This window comes from Anthonomus grandis, chromosome 3, assembly GCF_022605725.1.
Source record: "Anthonomus grandis grandis chromosome 3, icAntGran1.3, whole genome shotgun sequence".
NCBI lineage: Eukaryota > Metazoa > Arthropoda > Insecta > Coleoptera > Curculionidae > Anthonomus > Anthonomus grandis.
In genome coordinates, this window is record NC_065548.1 from 35,667,950 (window position 1) to 35,691,557 (window position 23,608).

The 23,608-nt window shown below is 33.2% G+C and overlaps 1 protein-coding gene across 2 annotated transcripts in view; it reads right to left on the bottom strand.

Moving 5' to 3' along the window:
* LOC126734463 (cadherin-99C) overlaps positions 1-23,608 on the bottom strand; it is a 193,587-nt gene that overhangs the window by 12,048 nt on the left and 157,931 nt on the right. For both annotated transcript variants that reach the window (XM_050438106.1, XM_050438105.1), the window contains exons 13-14: positions 6,533-6,937; positions 66-226 (exon numbers count right to left, since the gene is read on the bottom strand). In XM_050438106.1, coding sequence (XP_050294063.1) covers positions 66-226; positions 6,533-6,937 — 566 coding nt within the window. The remainder of the gene's footprint in view (positions 1-65; positions 227-6,532; positions 6,938-23,608) is intronic.

Sequence of the window (23,608 nt, forward strand, 5' to 3'; positions counted from 1 at the left end):
CTGAAATAAATAATAAAAGATACTGAATCAAAATACCATATACGGGGCTGCGTCACATGTTTTACCTTCTGTGTTTCATAGTCCAATGGCCTATTTGTTCTTATTTCCCCAGTTTCATTATCAATATCAAAAGGAAATCCGCTAGGTATGAAATAGGTAATTTTAGCATTAATACCTTCATCGGCATCTACAGCTTTCACAAATCCCACCAAAGTTTTCTTTAGTCCTGCAAAATAAATTTTAATATTAAAATCGACTATTGTTTAAACAACTTAAGTCATTTTTTGGCCCAAATGGGTTAGTTACAATATCGACTAAATATTATATTTTTCATCAATTGGCGCTAAAACACCCCAACACCGCATACTCTATGTATCGTAAATCGCACCCAGTCTTAGCCGATATAATGCTTAAACAACCTAAGTCGCTGACTTTGACTGAAAATTGAAAGGCTAAAATTAGCATTGTCGTGGAACTATGGGCAGTTTATTTGCTTGCAACATCTCTGATGCAATGATGTAAAATGCTTCTGTAGAAATGACAAAAAAAAAACACTTTTTAATATCATAAAATGTTTTCACTTATTTTGACAAGCGCAAAACAATACTATTCCTCTTTAATAAAATATGAAGCATTTTTTTCCATAAAATATGATAAGATATTCATATAAAGAAGTTAACATTCAAAGTTTAATGAACGTAGATAACGTATATTAGAGAAAAGGCAACAACATCGCAAAGCCGCTCGATCGCATTGTTGATTCCATGGACCCAACTGATCTTTACCAGTGACGTCGTCAAGAGATATTTATATAATAAATATTTATTATTAATAGATTATGATTTAAATTATAAACAATATTACCGTTTATAAAATCTTTATGCGTTTTTTTAACGTACTTCATTAGAGTAAAAACGCATTTTTATGGAAATTAAATATTTTATAATTATTATATATTTTTTAATAAGTTCCTATTATTCTGCGTTTATGACGACGGTTAGGTTTTGATATGATGTTATGACATTATTGGTATTTACTTGTGAAAAGATTGGCTTAAGTCGCCTTTTTCCCATGGTGCGGCACTAACAGCACTTTTACTATCGTAACAGTTCACAAAAACACTCAAATGTTTTTTTTTCAACCAAAACTAACGAAAAAAACAGAACTTCACAAATGCCGAATGTAAACATAAAGTCTTTTGTCAAGATGACATTTCGCAAGATGACATCAGCTTTTGCCTGCGGTGTTGCCATTTCAAATTTTTTAGAAGCGGTTTTAGGAATAAGAATGTTAACACGTTCACTGCCAATGACTCAACATATGAGTCACGGCGGTACCCCTCCTATGGCCAGTGGCTCAACTGTTGAGTCATGTGCATGGCTTTAGTATATGAGTTTAGTATTGTTTCGGCTTCCGCAGGGAATACGTCTCGTTTCACCGGTCGCAAGTGTACTTATAAACACGTGTTTTTTCGAAATCGGTTTTTGTTGGTGATAAGTAGTTTTCCTGACATGGATGAAGAAAATCCAGGTCCTTCTCGGCCTAAACGGAGGCATACAGATTTCAAAATGATGAGACCCCTGACATTATCTGAACAAGAAGAACTTTTGTATTTATCAGAAAGTGAGGAGGACCCGTTCGTCGACAGTGGCAGTGAATACGAGCCTACTGATCATGAGAGTTCAAGCGACGAAGACGAATTGCCCGATGTTGCCGCTTTAGAGGATGCAAGCCTTACCGACATTGAGAATAATGAGACGATTAGTGTTCAAAACAGTAACAGTGATATTCCGACCTGGACTGATGTGCCTAATCAAAATGACTTTTTATTTTCGGGTGTGCCTGGACTTAGAGTAAATTTAACCTCGGACAACCCCATCGATTTTTTTCAATTGTTTATCATAGATGATTTTCTGGAACATATTGCTACCGAAACTAACAACTATGCCGAACAACTCTTTTTAAGTAAAGAAACAAAAGAGAAATCAAGAATCACTGAATGGAAGCCGTTGACAGTGCCAACACTGAAAACTTTTTTGGGTCTGTGGCTTCACATGGGCAATATTCAGCTAAACCGTTTGCAGGACTACTGGAAGACCGATGAATTGTATAATCTGTCTTGTTTCAGAAATAACATGAGTCGAAATCGATTTCTAGTCATTCTAAGATGTTTACATTTTTCTAAAAATCCCGAAAGAGGTGACCCAGATTATGGTGACCGTTTGTGCAGGATAAGATGGCTTCAAAATTTCTTCAATGACAGAATTGACAAGATCTATTACCTAAACAAGGAGCTATCACTAGATGAGTCCATGGTGCTATGGAGAGGAAGACTGGTTTTTCGCCAGTATATTAAAAATAAAAAGCACAAGTTTGGGGTGAAACTGTATATTTTGTCAGAACCTGATGGGCTTGTGTTAAAAGCTAGGATATATACTGGAGACGAAAAAGATATGAAGGGAGAATTAGGGCATGCAGCAAACGTGGTTTTAAGTTTGACAAAGAATTATCTTGATAAGGGCCATTCCTTATACATGGATAATTACTATAACTCGATTGCACTATGTAAAGAGCTAATTTTAAAAAAAACCTATGCTACTGGAACCTTAAGGCTGAACAGGAAAGGAAATCCTCCCGAAGTGAGTTCTAAAAAACTTAAAAAAGGTGAATCTATTACAAAGTACTCTAAAGGCATTGCAGTGGGTAAATGGCGTGACAAAAGGGAGGTTTTATTTATATCTACAGAGTTTAGTGGGGAACTGATCAAGCAACCAAATAGACGAAACGAGGAAAAAGAAAAGCCAAATGCTATCATTAATTATAATAAAAACATGTCAGGAATCGACAGGCAAGATCAGATGCTTGCTTATTATGCCAGCGAAAGAAAAACGATCAGATGGTATAAGAAGCTTGCTATTCATCTGATATCAATGATGCTGCTTAATAGTTATCACCTTTATAACAAATATTCTACTCAGCAAAAGTTAAGCTACTATGATTATAGGCATAATATTATGAAGAATTTGTTGTCTGAAGCCAAAGAAAAACCACCTGAGCCTCCTAAAGTCAAACAAAACCAGCCTAGTCATTTGCCTGAAAAATGTGAAATGGATAATAAAGGTCGTCAAATGAGAAAGAGATGCAGGGTTTGTTATACACAGAAAATGCGCAAGAACACGCCATTTTTCTGCCCGGTTTGTCCAGATAAGCCAGGTCTTTGCCTCGGAAATTGCTTTCGAATCTACCACGATGAAAAATAGGTCTTTTTTTCATTTGTTCTTTAAAAAATGTTAATTTTGTTATTATTTTTTGTGATTTACTCCTAAGAAAAATTAATTATTTATGTTTTTTTTCGCTACGTTATGTGTTTGCAAAGTTTTAGTGATAAGAATTACACGTGCAATACATAATATAAAATATACCTGTTAAAAGTTCTTTGTTTTTTATTTTAATTCTGACTTTAAAATTTGACTCAAATGTTGAGTCACCGGCATATTCTAGGAGAAATATACCTCAGGGGCCGGTGACTCAGCTATTGAGTCAAAGTAGATTTAGGCCCAAAAAGCAAAAAAAAACACAATATTAATCATACAAAGTATTAAAAATCCTATTTTCGAACTACTTTTTGCAAATAGTCCCGACGGCTTCTGAACAAGGGCACAAAATACTTATAGGCAGTCAACGTGTTAATAATTTTTTTTTGCTTTGAAGATGTTATTTTTGCGATTGGAATAACATATATCTATTTCTACTTTTTATTTTTAATCCAAAATCTAACATCAATAAGTTAAATTAACATTATTATATGTGTTGATATATAGCTGAAAATTTTCTTTTCTGAAAATGCGTGTAAACTTGACAACAGAGAATCGATAAATATGTTTGCAAACAAAACACCTCCCTTGCCTCTGTGCACATGTTGAATTCAAACAAAGTTGTTGTTTACTAATTCTAGCCTTTCAATGTTCTAAGGTCGCTGACTTAAGGTGTTTATGCACCAAATAAAGCATAATCTTGTTTAACCTCATTTGTTATGAATTATATTAGTAAGAGTTTGTTGTTTACATTTTACGTGGTTTTGAAAATGCAACATAACTAAGCTTTAAAGAATAAAAACCGTCGTAAAAGTGTTCGGCACGATGCGGACTGTAAACGCAATAGTATTCTATTCAAGATTCTCGGGTAAAAGGAAAAGCTCATAAAAACTATAGAGGCAAAGATATTGCTGCAAAAACTTTGGGGCTAGTGCAGTGCCGGTAAGTTATATTTTTTGTTTCAGTAGTGCGAATATTTTCATCGATTTGGTTTTAGATCCACAAAAATGTTGACGAAAAATCGATCAAGATACTGCTCAAATTATTTTAATAATTTTTATAGTATAAACACCAAAGACGAACAAGACATATACCTTCAAGGGTCAATTGAGGTTGTGTCTATTAAACAAAGGCGTAAACATCTAGAGAAAGGAAATAATCATTTAAAATCTTTTTGTCACTTTCTATGTGTTAAGGGCAGAAGAATAAAGGTATGTCAAAATATTTTGCTAACTGTACAGGGTGTCCCAAGTTCATGCGGTATCTCGCTTATGCGTGGAGATAGGAACTTTCGGTTTTCGCGACTTTTTTGGGAAACTTAATATGCGGTTGTCAAAACTGTGACAGCTGTCATAGTTTTTAATGTACAGGGTCTTTTTAAAAATGTTAGATCTTCGAACACTCCTCGTATCTTTGTTACTGTAACACATATTGAAAAAGTAAAAAATGGTTTTGAAAGGATTTTTTCCGTAAAATTTGATTCCGGCATCCATTTTATTGTAAGGTTTTTCGTTTTGGAGAAAAAAATAAAATATAGTTTTTTTTAAATGGAACACCCTGTATATTTATAAACCCTTAAATTGTTTGTATCTTACCCTTATTAAAAATATATAACACTATACACTTTTTTCAAAAATAAGCAAACTGTCCGAATACGAAATCCGCAAGTTTCTATCTCTACGCATAAGCGAGATACCCCATAAAACGCATGAAAATATTTTCATGCTATAGTACACGGTGTATCGGCTGAACGGTTGAAGAGGTTGAGAAAGTTGCTGTGCTCAAATGAAATTCCTGTTGACAAGAGGGGTAAACATCTAAAGGGAAATGCTATCAGCGGCGACGTGAGGAACCTAATAAGGGGCCATATAAACCTCTTTTCTGTCAAGAAATCCCATTATTCAGGACAGGATTACCACTATCTGGATGCTGGCTTTAACGTTAAAATAATGTACGACTTATTTTGTTCTAAGTATCCCCATGTAAAGGTCATATATTCTTACTTCCTTAAATTTCTTCATGAATGCACATAATTTGCACTTTCGCTATCCTCAGATCGACACATGTAATATTTGTGAAGGGCTTACTTTAAAAATAAAAAGTTCATGTTTAGGAGATACGGCAAAGAGCGTAGCGGTTGCAGAAAACATAGTTCATGAACGCCGCGCCAAAAACTTTTATTCTGCATTGAAGCTTTTAACAACAGAATGTAAACAACGTAATGACTTTTTATCTTATACAACTTATAGTGTAAGTTTTTCTTATTAAGTCTTATTTTTACATTTACTTGGAAAAAGCCCAAATGAAGTGTACTCATTTTTGGCACATCTTATTAAAAATTATATTGGAAGTAAAGTTACGGAACTGCGCTTATTTTTAGACAATTGTCCGGGTCAAAATAAAAACCATTTTCTTATATGGTTTTGCGTTACTTTGGTAGAAACTGGTCTATTTGAAAAAAATTATAAAATTTTTATCTAGCAAATTCCTATCCGTGGACACTCATTTTTACCGTATGATAGAGAGTTTGCTATTATTAAAAAAAATTTTAAATATATAATCGTATTTACGATCTGCACACCCACACTGAAATAATAGTTTCCTCTAGTTTAATATATAAGTACACAGTTCAGGAAATTAACCCAGTAAATAATCAATACATTTAAAAAATTTTTAAATCTTAGTGGCCTACCTACTACAAGAAAAACTGTGTTTATGAAGAAATGCAGCATCATGCTAGAGATGAAAAAGTAAGTTTTTCGCTTTCAAAATTTAACCATTTCGTTTACGACTCTACCAAGTCCGGAACTGTAAAGGCATCGGAATTTATTAACGGCTGTGTTTGGCATTCTTTTTATATTCGCACAGCACCTCAAAACTAATTAGACTGGATACCAGAGGAACATAAGCCCTTTTATCAGGATATTGGTAATTCTGGAAATACAGAGCAGCGCAAACAAAACGTCTTTAAGGGAAATAAGTGATAATAGGAGGAGAAATAACGTATTTAGTTTTTTTTTGTTTGTTACACATGATTTTATATTTAGTTTTTATATGTATTGCAAAAAGACCTTAAGTCATATTTTTCATGCATTTTTCAAAAGCATGTTGTTTATTCAAATAAATAATTTCATTAGAGATGAAATAGCTTTTTGTCCTACTTAGAAGATGAAATAGAAATAAATAAGATGAAATAAAAACCGATTCATGTAACTTACCTTCTTTTACATGAAATAAATACGGATCACCAATAAACTCTGGATTTTTATCATTTATATCAGTGACCTTTATATTCACAGTAGCAGTACTTGATAATTTTCCATTATCCTCAGCCTTGATGATAAGCTGGTACCTGTTGAGATCTTCTCTATCCAACATTCTTATAATAGATAATACGCCATTTTTAGCGCCTATAGCAAATTGCCTTAGATCATTTCCAGAAGCAATGGAGTAAAATACCGGATCTCCTTCTGGATCTACTGCGATTAAAGTGGCCACTGTTGAGTTAAGTGTAGCCCCTTCGCTTACTTCGATATCATATACAGACTGCTCAAAAACGGGGGCTTCTGTGTTGGGGCCTGGACTCACTGTTACTTCTAGGATGGCTTGACTAAATAATCCTCCTAAAAAAGCGAGTTATATAATATTAACTTTATTGTGGGTAGTAAAAAATCTTTTAATAAATAAGTACAGTATAACATATATTATATGTTACACATACAGCATAATTATATACATATTATATATTGTATAATATATTACATAGATAGATTTTGGTCCACAGTTAAATAAATTAAAAGTGTACTATGAGCATATATTTGTTATTCATTTTCATTAATAAGTAATGAGTAATTGTATAACTGTAGATGACAAAGAAGTAATAACTGGAATAACTCAAATATAAAAGAGTGGATACTGTCAGTTAAAGCTTGAAAATATCGTTGCCAGACATATGTGAATTTGTTGCTTTAAATTAAAGATAACCTTATATTTTGCCTAAAATTATTTATAGTTCGCTTACCCAAAAGACAAGAAATCGTTAAATATCTGTTGACAAATATTACTTGTAACCGATTAAACAATGTGGATCTCATCGCGGTGTGACCATTCTTACTCTTTAGTTAACTCGGTTGAAAGAGCTCTTTTAATTCGTGTTCTTCAAGTTCCCTTAGAAGGCGGTTTTAGTCTAAGCTGCTATATTGCTATTCAAAGAACCTTTCGTGTCTTTAAGAAGCACCGGCTAGGGGTAGGAAAGTCACTATGAAAAAGTTTTGAAGGAAAGAAGAGCACAAGAAACAATCACTTGTTAAAATGCCGCCTAACAATCTTTTCTAGGAATTTAGGTCACAGGATAAGACATTATCAAATCCCCCTGAATAAGGCGTCTAAAGTAATTTCTTCACTTCTTTGGGCGTATGCACAACCGGTAGGTCTTAAGTCTAGCCTGTCAAATAGTCAAAAGTATAGATCTATTACTGTATCTTTGTACTACTTTTGTGTAGTTGAATATATTAAAATTAGATCAATTCTATTAAAATAATAGGAGCACACAGGGTACAAAATCGATCGCAAATTCTAACTTAACTTCCAGTCGGTAGTAAAGTTAAAACGTAAGATAAATTAATTTTGAAATTACCCTAAGTAATTTTATTTACTTTATCTAGGCAATTTAAAAAAATTATTAAAGTTGCTTTTTTACACAAATATACGAAAGCTTACGAATGGAGTTTTTTAGATGTTTATTCTGTTTTTCTTCCTAAATATTTTTATTTCTTTAGCTGCTAGTTAGGGAGAACTTAGCTATTTATTTTTTTAAACTGACTATTATTTATTTTCAGTGTTGGTTAGACGGAAAAATTATAAATTATACAATAATAAAATTATGAAAAAATAATCTTCTCAGCTTTCACTATTGATCTATAATAAGAAGACCAGGAAAATAACCTTCCAAATATTGAAATTAAATAAAACCACGTTAACATATTCAAATCTTAACATTAAACTATTATGTCATACATAACAGATGAATACATTTTTAAATATTACCAGGTCAAGAGACAAATTAATGGATTTTAATTTTTTCTCTTTCCTAGACGAACATTATTTAAAATTCAAGCACATGGTATATAAAGATGATTATTCTTACTTCTGAATTTAGTATCAAACCGTTAGTCATAAAAAACAGTTCTTATATTTACTCTAAACATGTTCTCCAAAATAATAATAGTAATATCGTGCCTTATTGCAATTGCCTATAGTGCTGATATAATTAGTTCAAAACAAGATCTTAGCCCAGACGGATCTTTCCAATGGAGCTACGAAACATCAGATGGCTCTAGCCAGCAACAGGGTGGAAAACAGATCGCAGGTCCTGAAGGAGGTCAAGCAGTTCAAGGAGTAGCACAATGGGTTGATCCAGAAGGCAACTTACATAAAATTCAGTATATAGCCGATGAAAATGGATATTTGCCAAATAGTGCTGACTTACCGATTGCACCAGAAATTCCCGAAGCAATTGTTAAAGCCTTACAATGGAACAGCGCCCATCCTGAGGAAGATAACTTATAAATATTTACCGTTGCTTATTAAAAGTACCTGATTAAGAAATGCTAAAATTTTATTACATACCAAAATTAAAGGGTGAGTGTGATTTTATACATATTAGTATAAAACTCACACGCTTATAGAATTCAATCGGAAAATTAGATTTAATAAATCTAGTGGGATTTAAAAATGTTTTTTTTTTAAACTGTATTTTAAATTAATGTAATTTTTAACTTAAAACTAAATCGGACTCAGATTAACGCCATGCAACTAGATAGGTATGTAGAATTCCATGTAGATACAGTGCTTTCATTTCAAAACGATCCACCCTTAATAACTTAAAAAAAAAAAAAAAACACGTTTACAAAAAAACACAAATTAGATATACAGGGGGACGTTTAATTATGCATTTACTGAAGTTCTGTCAATCACAGCCTCACCTCCAGCTAACCTCACTTTAATATGTCAAATGGGAACCCCCATCGTGTGATACATCATAGTAAGCAGCGTAAAATTCTCTATTCAACGGTACCAAAAAAAATGAAATCGGTAAATGTGTAAGCAAATAGTTAGCGAAAATGTCTAGAAATAATGAATAATTTATTTACGCCAAACTTTGGTATTTTAAATGGATACTTTTAGTGTGGTACCTACATCATTTTAAAATTCTTACATTTTTTATAATAGATCATCAAAAAAAAATACAAGCAAGTTAGAAGTTAAAATGTGTGGTAACAAACAGTACATTTAGTTCAAGCAAATTATTTATTGTTTTAAGTAAAGAATGTGTACCGTTAATTGCGAGAAAAAAGAGTGTCTTCAAATTTTTTGCAAAAATCTTTGCAGTCTTATAACTTTATTTGCTAACTTTGCAGTCTTATAACTATGTGTATTTATTTCACTTATATTTTTTGCGAAACCTACCTAATAGGTACAAAAAAACACTGCAATACCTTACATTTTTAAGGCGTTTGAAAAGCAGGCGATTTATTATTGTTAAAACTGTCAGTTTGACGCGTGCAATTTTTCAATTTTAGTTAAAACAGTGAGTTAATAAAATGGTGTATACGCTAGCCGAAGGAATAGAAATAATTTTTTCTTTATGGAGCTCAAGATCGGTGTGCTTGCAGAACCGCGAGAGCATTTAATGAAAGGTATCAAGATAAAAACGTGATCCATAAATACGTATTAGAATTGATACGAAAATTTGAAGAGACGGGATCGATTTGCAATAAGAAAAAATATGAAAATAGAGTTGTCGATGAAGCATGCCAAGTTGAAGTACTAGGAAAATTTGCTATGGATCCAACTTTGTCTATACCAGAGGTCGCAAAACTAACAAATATTTCCACTGGTTCCGTACATAAAGTTAAAAAAAAAATAAGTTCTTTCCTTATAAAATTCATATTCTTCATGAACTCGGAGAAGATGATTTTGATAGGAGAATTCAATTTTGTGAAGTGATGTGCCAGCGAATTGACGACGATCCCCATTTATTGAAGAACATTTGCTTCAGTGACGAATCGACCTTTTTTTTAAATGGCCTGCTGTACAGACATAACTGTAGATACTGGGATAATGAAATTCCGCATGTTTTTCAAGTAGGCCATACCCAATATCCCCAAAAAATTAATGTTTGGGCAGGAATTTATGGGAATGAAATAATCGGGCCATTTTTTTTTGGAAGAAAATTTGACTGGCGAAATTTATTTAAACCTTTTAGAAAATACAATATACTCTTCCATCATCCAATCTATAGAAAATCAATTAGATCAACATGGTGCTATATTATTGAATAAAATTAATATACATTTTCAGCAGGATGGAGCTCCCGCGCACTACACTTTGGTAGTTTGAGAGTGGCTTGATAAATATTTTCGAGAAAAGTGGATTGGCAGACGTGGTGCAATCGAATGGCCTGCGCGGTTTCCGGACCTAACCCCACTAGACTTTTTATTTGGGGCTACTTAAAAAGAAAAATTTATAAAACCCCACCTGATGTATTATAGTCTTTTATTTTGACGTTTGATTTTTTTAACATTAGAAAAATCTTTGTTTATCTTAATTTGTTCAGATAGAAAACAAAAACATGAAAATATCAGTTTTTATTTCAATAAGTGTTCAAAATGTTGCCCGTTTTTGGCCAAACAATGATATAGGCGATGTTCAAATTCCTGACGGACATTTTCAAAAACATGTTGTGGGATATCATGGCAGCTGTCGATGAAACGTTGACGAAGTTCATCCAAACTTTCAGGTTGGGGAGTTAACGCAATAGATTTCAAATGACCCCATAGAGCAAAGTCTAATGGCGTTATATCAGGAGACCTAGCAGGCCATTCTATAGGCCCCCTTTGCCCTATCCATTTATCTGGAAACTCGTCGTCTAGCCATTGCCGAATGGGAAGAAGATAGTGCGGAGGAGCGCCGTCTTGCTGGAAATATATTTCAGCCTCATCAAGTATAGGGTTTCCATCATCATCGATTTGGTTTTCAATGGATTCAGTGATAAGCGGATTGATGGTATTTTCCAACATATCCAAACAAATGTCTCCATTTAAATTCGCGTTAATAAATAATGGCCCAATCACTTTATTTCCTAAAATGCCTGCCCATACATTAATTTTTTGAGGGTACTGGGTATGCCCTTCTACAAATGCATGAGGGTTTTTATTGCTCCAATATCTACAGTTATGCTTATTAACAAATCCATTTAGATAAAATGTGCATTCATCGCTGAAGCAGATATTCTTTACATGTATAGTATTATCATTAATCGCCTCAGTCATTTTTTCACAAAACTCAACTCGCCTATCGAAATCGTCTTCGGTTAACCCTTGCAATATTTTCACTTTAAATGGATGAAATTTATGAAGTTTGGTAACTGTGTGAACAGAGCCCAATGAAATACCAGTGGCAGCAACAATTTTGCGTAATGAAGTATTAGGAATTATTCCAAAATAACCCAAAATTTCAACTTGAGCGGCTTCATCCAAGATTCGCCGATGATCACGTTTTTTATTTGCAACAGATCCAGTTTCAGTAAACTTAGTAACAAGGTCCAAAACATACCTATGCGAAGTTATCTTCTCCACATGTCTGACGTTAAATGTGACGGCAGTTTGCCGAGCACATTGATTTTGGGCACCATAAATTAGAATAATTTCCACTCTTTCGGCTAGTGTGTAAACCATTTTGGAAGTAAAATCTTCAATTCAACAAATAAATTTTCACTATTCCAAGACTGTCATAAATGTAACTGACGGCAAAATAAATTCTTTATTTTACTTAGCAACTATAAATAACTAAGCAGGTATAACAATAAATACAGTTCGCTTAGGATATCTGTGTTGATGAAAAGAATGCGGAAAAAAATTCAGGTTGTTATTTAGGTTTTTCCACGTCTACTCTTCGGAATTGCTGTTTATGTTGGTAGTTTCCGTTTTAAATTATAAACGAACTAGCTGAATGCCCGCGGCGTTGCTCGCGTGAAAATAAAAGAAAAGTCGAAGAAGGCCTCCAATAATAGTAAATGCAACCCACAATACACAAAAATAAAATCCGAAGCCACGGCTCAATGATTGTACGTGCAACCCACAATAGACAAAAATAAAATCCGAAGCCTCGCCTCATTGATAGTGCATGCAACCCACAATTGCCACGCCGTTTTTCTTGAGGTCAAGGGGCGCAATTAATATAATATAATTATTATAAAACCAAGACACAAATAATTAAAAATTATTCATTAGATGCAGAGCGAGCGGTAAGACTGAGTCGAGTCACCTCTCGGGTATCAGTCTCGCATGGACCCGCCTTGTTGTTATGTCTACCAAAATATAAATAATACAGAGGCACTTTTTCAATCGTATTTATTAATCAGTTTTATGGCGCTATGCGATATTTATCATATCGTTAACACCCCTTATCGGTGGAATTTCAAAAAGTTCGTTCGTATCCGGGGCCTACATTATAAAAAAACATTGTTGCAGTTAATTTTTTTTTCTTAAGTTGATGCCTGCGACTCGTTGGTGCGGCAGTCTCCGTTCAAACTCCGAAACCACGCCCCCTTACTTCTCGAGGTCACGGGTAACAATTTTCCCATTTTTTACCCCTTATCGGTGGAATTTCGAAAAATCCGTTCTTATCCGGTGCCTACATTATAAAAGGAACCCGTGGGCAAAATTTCACGTTTCTAGCTATTGTAATTTGGGCTCTGCGATGATGAGTCAGTCAGTCAGGACAAACTCTTTTATATATATAGATTGTAGATTTGGCAAACCCTAACGGGCAACATTTTGAACACTTATTGAAATAAAAACTGATATTTTCATGTTTTTGTTTTCTATCTAAACAAATTTTCTTGAAAACGAATCGATTCAAAAAATTCAAACGTCAAAATAAAAGACTTCAAAAGACCTTCTAAACAAGCTATTCCTCTATACCTCTTGCTATTTAAAATTTTTAAGGGGATGACCCTGGGGGGCAGAGGGTGAAAGGGAGTGAAGTAATTTTAGGTTAGAAAGTTGTCCCCCTTGACAAACTTTTTGACGTATTGCGGCGTTTTTTTTTTTTTTAAACAGTGGTTTTCGATAAATTCGTGGTGGGAAGTTTTGAAATGAACACCCTGTATGTATAATAATATACTGTGAAGTCTTAAAAAGAGTTTTGCTTTTTTTTCTATTTTCCCGATCAGAACGAGAGCCGCCCAATCGGCTCTCGTCCCAATCGGCGTCGTCGTAACCGCGAACGTTACGACGCCTTATTCTCATTGAAGACTAATTTAAAACGAATATTTATCAAAAATTCTCTTTTGAAAACGTCAAACTGATGCGAGTGAAAATAAAAACAACGCCAAGAGTAACCAATCAGAGAGAGGCACACTTCTGACCAATAAGTCGGTGGCTACTCGGCGAACCCAGTTATCGTTCAATTTTACGTACGCGTCACGTCATTTGAGATGCGCGGAGATCAGCCACCTTATATCCAGTTTCCTTAGTAACACCTTTCCTATCGTATTAGCGTTGATTGAATATTTGGAAAGATACGCAATCCTGTGTTTTAAAATGAACCACCTCGACTATCGATTGCCGTTCAGTTTCGACTCATTTAGGCAGGCTGCTTGGACTTAACTTCTTTGAATGAGGTTTTCAACGACGTTGGAATCTCCGGCTACGCGGCTGTGTTGGTTATTTTTTTAAGAAGTGCTGCAGATTGACTATACAGAACACTAAAAAGGACGAACAGTATTTAAAAGGGGGAGCAAAAGGGGGAGCACGTTAGTCTCCTTTGTGTTTTGTTTACATTTTATTGTGGTTTCTTAGTCTTAAGTGTATCTTAATGTTATGTTTAACTTTAATACTATTCGTTCACCTTTAAATATAATGTTTTTTACGCATATAACACCCAACTCATTTCAGTTAGCACTGATGATGGTTCATACGGCGAAAGCGCTCTGCTAAACTTTTAAAAATAAATTGCTCTGAATACATCTAGTTTGATTAATTTGTATTATCGTTCGACCAACACAGCCACTTTCCCCTTCTAAAAATTAATATACAAAAAAAATATGTGGGACAAATTGTAAGATATAAGTAGTTTTCACGTAAATATAAAGAACAATTGAAATAATTCATAAAACTTAATATCTATGGTAATATAATTTCTTAGTCAATATTTTTTTATAAAAAGTAATAACCCATTTTGTCATATGATTCAATATCTGAAAAACTGTGCAGCGTAGTAAGATCTGTAAATTACACCTTTTTTGATGAAAAATAAATATCTTTAACTGAAATTAAAATAAAATTAAAAACAAAAAACTTAAAGGGGTTTGAGTGGAATGTTAATAGCACTTGATAAAATATGGAAAATAGGCCACATTTTAAGTTGCGATACAGGCAAATCCTTAATTACCAGTTGTTACAACTACACTTAAAACTTTAGAGTTAAAGTTAGTAAGAATAAAAAAACAAAAATTTTGTTTAAAGACCCGACATCATGGTTATACAGAACGTCCAAAATAAGGATAAGCAGTACGGATTTCGGAAACGGTAGAATATACGAGGTGATATAATTAGAGGAAAGTTGCGCAATATAGTTTCCTTTTATAATAAAATATTTTAAATTCCAAATACTCCCAAATTTAAGGAAACTAAAATTTAGCAAAATTTTTCTGGCGTTTCAAAATATTTAACAAAATTATTTATTAAATGAATACATTATTATGGCCACTTTGTCTCGCCTATACAATGACATCTTGAAATTTAAAATACGATGTTCTGTCTTTAGAGAGCCATCATCAACTTTGTTTTTCCTTGTCAGCGCTATATTGACCATATGCAGTTTTAAATAGCCCTTTTAATTACCTTCTCAATTTTATCTTGTATTTTGAATAAAGCTTTAGGGTTCACTCCTATAATATTATAACTCTTTTGTGCTAATTTTTTTTAAAGATACTATAGAAAGCCACATTTTAGTAAATTCTTCTCTGTTTATCAAAGAAACCACACTTTTGATATTTATTATTATTATTTAATTAAATGTCCAAAAGGAATCAAATATTCAGTATATATAATATATGATATATACGATACAAAATATATATAATATTCAAATATACTGCCATGAATCAATCAGAAAAGTACTTAAATTTCATAAATTATACTCCTATAAACTGCAAATACTGCAAGAAGAAAATTAGTTCAAGTAATGAATTTATACAGGTAATGAAAAGAATAGGTCCCATAATATTCCCTTAAGGAACGCCGATTTTAAATATTTTTGGGAAACTTAAGTTGTTATTTACTTTAGTGTATTTCTTTCTTGTGGATAAATAAATTTCAGCGACTTCCAATACAAAGCCTCTCACTCCATAATGTTCAACATATGCAATTCTCCATAATCAAAAACATCAAGGAGATTTTGGCGAGACACTGTGTCGAAAGGCTTAGCCTCCATGGAAACCACTATCACTTTTTCATGATCGTCAAGGCCTTTGGCGATCTCTGAGCTAAGCCACTCTATAGCATCGGTGGTCACTCTTCCTTCTAAAAATCGATATTTTCTTGACGATAAGATTTTAGCTTGCTTGAAAAAATATGTCAGTCTATTCTTTAATCCTTTTTCAAATATTTTGGCTAGATTATTAACTAGGCTAATTGATCAAGAATTTTATTTCGTGATTAGGCCTTATGAATTGGAGTTATTAAGGAGACTTTAAAGTGTTCTGGTACCTTTCCCATTTTAAAGATTGGATTATGATTAAGAGAAATAATATTATTATGAGAAATATTGCAACTATGTGTTGTAAGGATAAAACAATAAAAGGGTAAATTATGATTATAATCCTGCTAATTATTTCGTCCATCCCTGGACTACTCTCTGAATTTAATGATGATATACCTGGTGATACTGGAAAAAAGTGAACACTTAATAACTATTTTACTCTTTGAGATAAACCAATAAAATTTGGTATATTGATGGAGCATCTTTCGACATATCCAGTTGTTTTCCGTATTTCCTGTTTCACCGGTAGTGACACTAACTTTCTTTTTTTAAATGACACTTTTGGTATATTATTATGTATTTTGATGCCGTGAAAGCGTTGAAGGTTTATATTTTTAATTCAGTAATTAAGGAATAATAGTTTTCATTGCATTTTATGACTTAAATCTTTCACACGCCTATTTAAAATGGGCAAACCAGTAATTTTGACATTTACTTTATTTTTTTAAATAGCACGTTATTGGGCACAACCACTTTTGAAACAAGTTTTTTTTTCCCAATAATTTGATAAGATCATTTTTTAAATCGGTGGATAAATAAGCACAAAAGAACAAAAAAATTAAGTCATATAAATAAACGAATTTAAGTAATAGAAATAGCATAGAAAGCTATGATTTCTCGACTAGGAGACTGCGTTTTGACGCATTCTGGAAGTATTTTTCAATTGACATAATATATGACATCTTTTCAAGTTCAATTATTATTTATCATTCAAATAAATTTATCGTAGTTTTTTGAAAGAATTTTTGTATCTGCTAATATTTGAAATGTTTACTGACTGTATTTCTGAAACACTGATTTGATTAAAAATTAAAATTTTCAATGCAGTTATGGCACCTTATTTCAAAATTAAAATAAATAATTTTTTCTATGAGTATAAACCAAAAAGGAGCCAATGCGGTATCATTAATCTCAGAATATTATTTTCTATCAAAATACGTAATAATATACCAATTGTCCCATTTAAAAAAAAAGTTAAAGTCACTTGAACCAAAGTGACCAGGGTCACCTGTTAAACCAAAAGTAAGAAAAAATAACAGAATGTGTCAAAAGATGCTCTTATGACTATTCTATCGATATACCAAATTTAATTTGTTCTTGAAAAGTAAAAAAAGTTATTAAGTTTTCCTTTTTTCTTATCATATACCTGTGTCACCTCCTTTGTTACACTGGTTTCTTCCGGACTGGCTGTTATTGCTCTTGGCGGTCTTCTCAGTTGCAACTGCGTGCTATGGTACTTTTGACTCTTATACTTCTTTTCTCTGTAGCATCTGGGTGCTGAGGTTGGATTAAAGGATTTCTCACTTATTTCAAGATAGGAAAGAGTAATTAGGCTTCGGGGAAAGGTTGCCAGTTATCTTTGGGCGGAGCCAGAGCCCGAGCCCCACTCCTCGCAGAGAAAACAAGGCTTGGGTGAGTCGGGCGGAGGACTGAGCGATGTTAGTCCTTTGGTTTCAACTTTGATACTAAAAGAATTGTTTTAGTGAGTATATTATTTTGAATTCGGCGGCTACTATCACAATACGCCTTTCCATGGCCGGTTTTCCCTTGGTCTCAGGAAAAATTCTCCTATTAGGGAGTTGTTCATACTTCTGAGTTTTTCCTTGAACTTCGAATGTTTTTTAACTATGTATTCTTGAATAGTATCAAGTTTGCAATCAGAGTGCAGATCAACATTCCTTACGAAGAAAGGTGCATTAGTGAACATCCTCAAACACTTATTCTAAAACACCTGACGCTTTCTGATGTTCGTCTTCGTGGTATTCCAGAAAATCTTTTGAGGCGTAAAGCAGTTTAGGACGTAGAACCTATTTGTAGAGCATTAATTTATTACTCAAAGAGAGCTTACTGCTCCCGCAGAGAAAGGAGTAGAGCGCATGAATGGTTCCATTGCATGAATTAATTCGCTTTATAATGTGCGTTTTGAAGTTATTATTTTTGTCAAAATATACTCCCAGGTACTTTATCTCATCTTTCCAGGGGACCAGCGTGCCCGAAATTACCAAATTTGGGATGTTGCGGTCATGTTTTTTTGTTATTAGAATGGCCTCTGTTTTCTTACTATTTATTTTGATTTTGCAGTTATTTCCCCACTCTATAATTTTATCTAGATGACTTTGCATGTACGCTGATATCTGGACTAAATTTTTACAGCTCGCAAAAACACAAGTGTTGTCCGCGAATAATGTGACTCGCGAATAGTGTATGCTCTTTGGAATGTCCGCTTGGTATATGTTAAATAAAATTGGTGCGAGCGGGGAGGCCTGCGTCACCTGGTATATGATATAAGTTCTTTGACTGACACTGGTTTAAAAAACATAGAGATTTTCGGTCTTTGGTTTGGGTCTAATCTATGTGGTAGCAAGGGTACTTTTATTTCTTTTTCTACTTCTGTATTGACATCCATCGTTTTTGTAAAATGTATACTTTGTTATATTTATTAGTTTATTTAAATTTTTATAAGCTTTGTAAGTGTTCGGTTTATTTTTAATAACTCAAGGTCATTAATTTTTCTTTTGGTATATTTATCTTGTTTCTTTGTTAAAAGAGAATTTTGAGTATTGTGTTGCGATATATTGACCATATTTGAATAGTGATCTATGACACAAGTATGTAATATGTAAGAACTTATATATTATTACTTGTTCTGTCGTTGTGCTGGTGTTGATAAAAAAATGGTCTAAGCAGGAGTCTGAGTCATGTCTAGGTGTTAGTTTAATATAAAAAAACCATAATCTGACATGAGACAGAGATATTTATTTACTGTACTGCTATTTACGTCCTTCAGGTCAATATTTATACCCCCTGTAAAAATTTGTATAATAATTTGCAATTTGTCATCAAAAAACGCCGGTAAACCATCAAATAATAAATTAATATTTGATTTTGGAGATCTATATAGTATATTTATCCCCTAGTTTTGTTTTAATATAGTAAAAGTTATTCAGCTTATCAATATTTTTGACTTATCTACCTTATAGTGATTGGCAACAGGATTTATAATTATATTTTTTTTAAATCCATCTTAGGGTAACGTGACATTAGGAAAATTTAACAGTAGTTACGTTAGTGACACTCTTGACAATTCTGACGTTGACTTTTTATTTTTAGTTTTGGGAAATCGTTGCCTCATGGGTCAAGAAAAGTTTGTTGAAATTAATAGCTTTCTATTTACCATAATATCTAGTTACAAGTTTTATTTTTTGTGAAATTAGGGCATAGAATTTGGAATGGGTAAATTTTCTGGACATGGGGTTCTAGAAGAGGCTAGGACAAAACTATCATGTAAGAATGTCTATGTTCTGTTAGAAGACAGTTATTCTTCTCAAAACCAGGAAATCTTTTTGAGATGACCAATTTTCATGACAATAAAATTAAAGCAAGTTGAGAGACTCATCAGGTAATGTCCACTCAATTTGTTCACCATCAATACCATCAGGAAGCTCTTGCTCTAATATTTCCACAAATTTTATTGATAAATATTCTTCTCTCTAAGAGAATAGAAAAAGCATTCTTGCTACGGCTGGTATTTCAAAAAATAATTTAACTCGTGAGTAGGAAATTATTGTTATAAATTGAAAAACAATGTATAATGTCCAATATAAATCCACCATAAGCAAGTCCTCTAAATTGAAATTACTTCTAAGAAATGAAATAGGACATTTTGCTTCTTTAGTCTCTTTATAATGATGGAAGGTTTCAGTTTATAGAAGAAAATCTTAATGAAGTGAATAATTCATTAACTTTCAATTGCTAAATGCAAATCGTCCACCTTCTGGTCGCAAGTAGTCAGTGATTGCAAGTAGTAGCACTTCATGGCTTTGAAAGTATTTAAGGTACTTCCTTTAATTACCATCTCCAAGAACTATTCAAACTATACTTTCCAATATATCTTTCAATTATGGACAAATCAAACCAATTTTGAAACGCCTTAAATTGCAGACAAAGTATATGAGTGAACTAGATCGTTCTTGTGCCTTGATATTTGATGAAATATCTCCAAGTTCTAAACGTTTTTATAAAAAATCTAATCAAAGAATTTCAGGGTTTGAAGATTTAGGTTCTTTGGGTGAAAACTCTAACCACCGTCTAGTGATAGATTACAAGTTAGACCACTTCCTATGCTGCCCATGTTAAAGTGAAAATGACCTTGAATCTCAAGCTGTGCAATCTCTGGCTGTGCTGCGTACGGGAGATCATCAATGAAAAGAAATTCAGGAGCACTTGATTATTTTTATACGGGGGAGTATGCATTAGTATTTTAATTTATTAATTAAGAGACAATTATTTATTGAAATGAGCTGGAATAGATTTTTGCATTATTTACTCGTTTCTTATTACTTTTTTATGTAAAACTAAAAGCAAATGCGCAAAAAAAGTGTATGGAGTATAATAATATCTAATATAATAATAATATACTGAAAAAAATACTACGCGCAAAAATTCTTTTAAGAAACGTACTGCACCAGGGTGGTGTATGAACGTATGTGCGAAAACTAAACGCCGGCAACGCGCACTTTATCATGTCGGCGCCGATATGGTAAAGCAAGGAACGGAGTCAGGAGAGGGCATTTTTCAGAGTCGCTCGATTGGCCATACGTAAACAACGAGCGCAATTGCCAAATTTTAGCGAGAGAATATCTCGGGGCGAATTTAAAGCGTTGCCGTTCTGTGTGAAAATTTGGCGATTTAAATACATAAGCCAAATTAAAAATATTAATTATTATTAGAGATTATTATAAATATAAAACAAAATAGTTTTGGTTATTAAATAAATTTCACTCTTTCTTTTGCTTCACCATAAAGAATGCAATTCAGTTTTTGCTAATTACAATAATTTTATATTCAATTCTTTTTTTTTGTCTTATTTATTTCCTTCCTATTTTCTATATTTATTTTCTTCTAATAAAATTTAGTAGGACTGGCAATATGGAATACTAAGCATGTTTATTAACAAAATTTCCCCTTTGGCCTCTGTATAGATGGTGCGCTCAATCCAAGCCAGCCAATGTTTATTCTAGTGTATTTAATGTTCTAAGATTATTCCGGTTAATTAATGCTTAAAAAATTGAATGGCATCTTTTTTTAAATCCTACATAAGATAAAATTGGTATTAATAAAATATGATCTATAGTATCGAAGGATTTGGTGTAATCTAACAGTGTTAAAATTGTAATTATTCCCATGTCGGTGGTCTTTAAAATATCATGTGTCTTTTGATGGAATTTTAAGTCTTGAAAAAAAAACTTTAACAGAAGATAGCATGGGTTTATTATTGGGTTATGTTATTTATGGTTTATAGATGTCAAGACAGTAACAGCTCAAACAAGTGAAGGCACTGCTACAGATTTAATTGAAATGTTAACAACAAATAATATTGACTTATCCAAATTGCATTTCAATCCTATGACTTTGCTTCTGCAATGTTCAAAAAATCTAAAGAGGCTCAACAAAAAATATCCGAAAATGTAGGTCATTATGTTCCATATATTGCCTGCCAGGCACACCGCACAAATACTGCAGTTGAGCATAGCTGCTCATCAAGTACAATTATGACAGATATATTTAACATACTGGAGGACTTGTTCGTATTCTATACTCTATTTTTTCGATCTAGATTAGTGAATATTGAAAACGCCATTGGATTAAAAAATTTATCGAGATGGACAGCCAGAGCTGAAAGTCTAAAAGCTGTAAACACGTCGTATGAACCCATTGTTAAAGTCCTGGATGACATAATTAGTGATCGTTTGAACGACTCTAAAACAAAGACTAAAGCATTGATATGAAAAAAATCGTTTAAAATCATTCGACTTTCTTAGTTTAAAAAAAATATATGTTTTATAAGATGAAAGTTATAACCGATGCTCTCGAAAAAGACTAATTGAATATAATAGATGCTTTAAGCATTATTTCATCCACCACAGCTACATTAAAGGGTATTCGGGAAGATCATAATCAAATTAATAACTTAATAAGTATTGAAGTCTTAGCTGAAAAACTGGATTTTGACAGAGATGAAGAATGTTTAAAACACCACAGGGCGAGTATAGCCAGAAAGGTTAGACGACTGTGGGGACTCTGCCGCCAATTATAATTTTAATAGTTTCTACAGAAAGGAATGCTAGTAGTTCTCAATGTCTTAATTGAGTTTTGAACGACAATTTGAAAGTAGTTACCGAAACAGTTTCAGCTATAACTAATATTTATATATTTCCTTTAAATAAAAATCTCGTCTTATAATTAAAAACGTACAGGCATTAACAGCACTAATTCCTCCCAATCAAAGGCCAGATGACTTAAATATTCAAACGCAGTTAGAAGTTTTCTTTGTAATTTGCAACGGGAAATATATTGATACAATGGCCAAAGCTATGGAGATAGCGGTTCAATATAAATCAACATTATAGCAATGTTTTGTGTTGTGTCAACTGATTACTACTGCTGGATACTCAGTGGCAATAATTGAAAGAAATTTTAGTATTTTAAAACATATTAAAAATGATTTAAGATCGACTATGGGGATGAAAAAAAGGGAGTTAAAAGAAAAGGAAACACATAATGCCGTTTCACATGAGGCGTACGACGCGCCCTACGTGCTACGCCAGAACCTCGGTTGGCATTGACTCTATTGGTACGTTCCAGATGCAGGCGTTTCGAGCGCGGGTGTACGCCAGCGTGAAATTTACGGCGCGGGCTCCACGCCTGGCCCGTACGCCCGAAGCCTGGCCCGTAAGGGCATGGTGGCAAGTGTACCCATTCATATGCGACGACGCGCGCTGGAAGTGGGGGCATTTGTAGTAGCCGTGCTGTTGCCTAAATTCCATTTTTTTTCTTCAGTTCACATTCCGTGTATTTCTATTTTGTATCGTGGTATTCGTGGTTCAGAATGTCATTATTCTTGCCGGACCATCCTTCAACTGTTCAACCCTCAATTCAATGGATCTCGTCGACACAGAATTGATGATTAGTGCTATTGAGGAAAAAAAATATTTGGAACGTTTCCGATGAAAATTATAAAAACAGAGACGCTAGGGAAAGATCTTGGGTGGATATTGCTGCTGCTATTATTTTTAATTTCAAGGATTTAGATGACAAAGAAAAGAAAACAGCAGGTATGTACATGTATTTAGTTTTTTTAGATAGGTACACCATATTGTATGCTAATTTATTTTACTATCTTGCCAAGCCACTTTTCCACTGCCTACAAAATAATTGGCAAAAGCATCTCTTGTTGTGTTTATAGTAGAACTTTGTGGTATTCTGTGTGTGGAATCGCGAAATCCATGAATTGTTAATGTATCTTCAAACTTAAAACCATCTCTCACATGAACAAAATTGTGCAGAATGCAGCAGGCTTTAATAATTTTTTTTGAAAGGCGTAAACTCACATTCAATGATCTGTGAAAAATTCGCCATTTGTTTGATAATATCCCGAAGGTACATTCGATAAATCTTCTAGCACG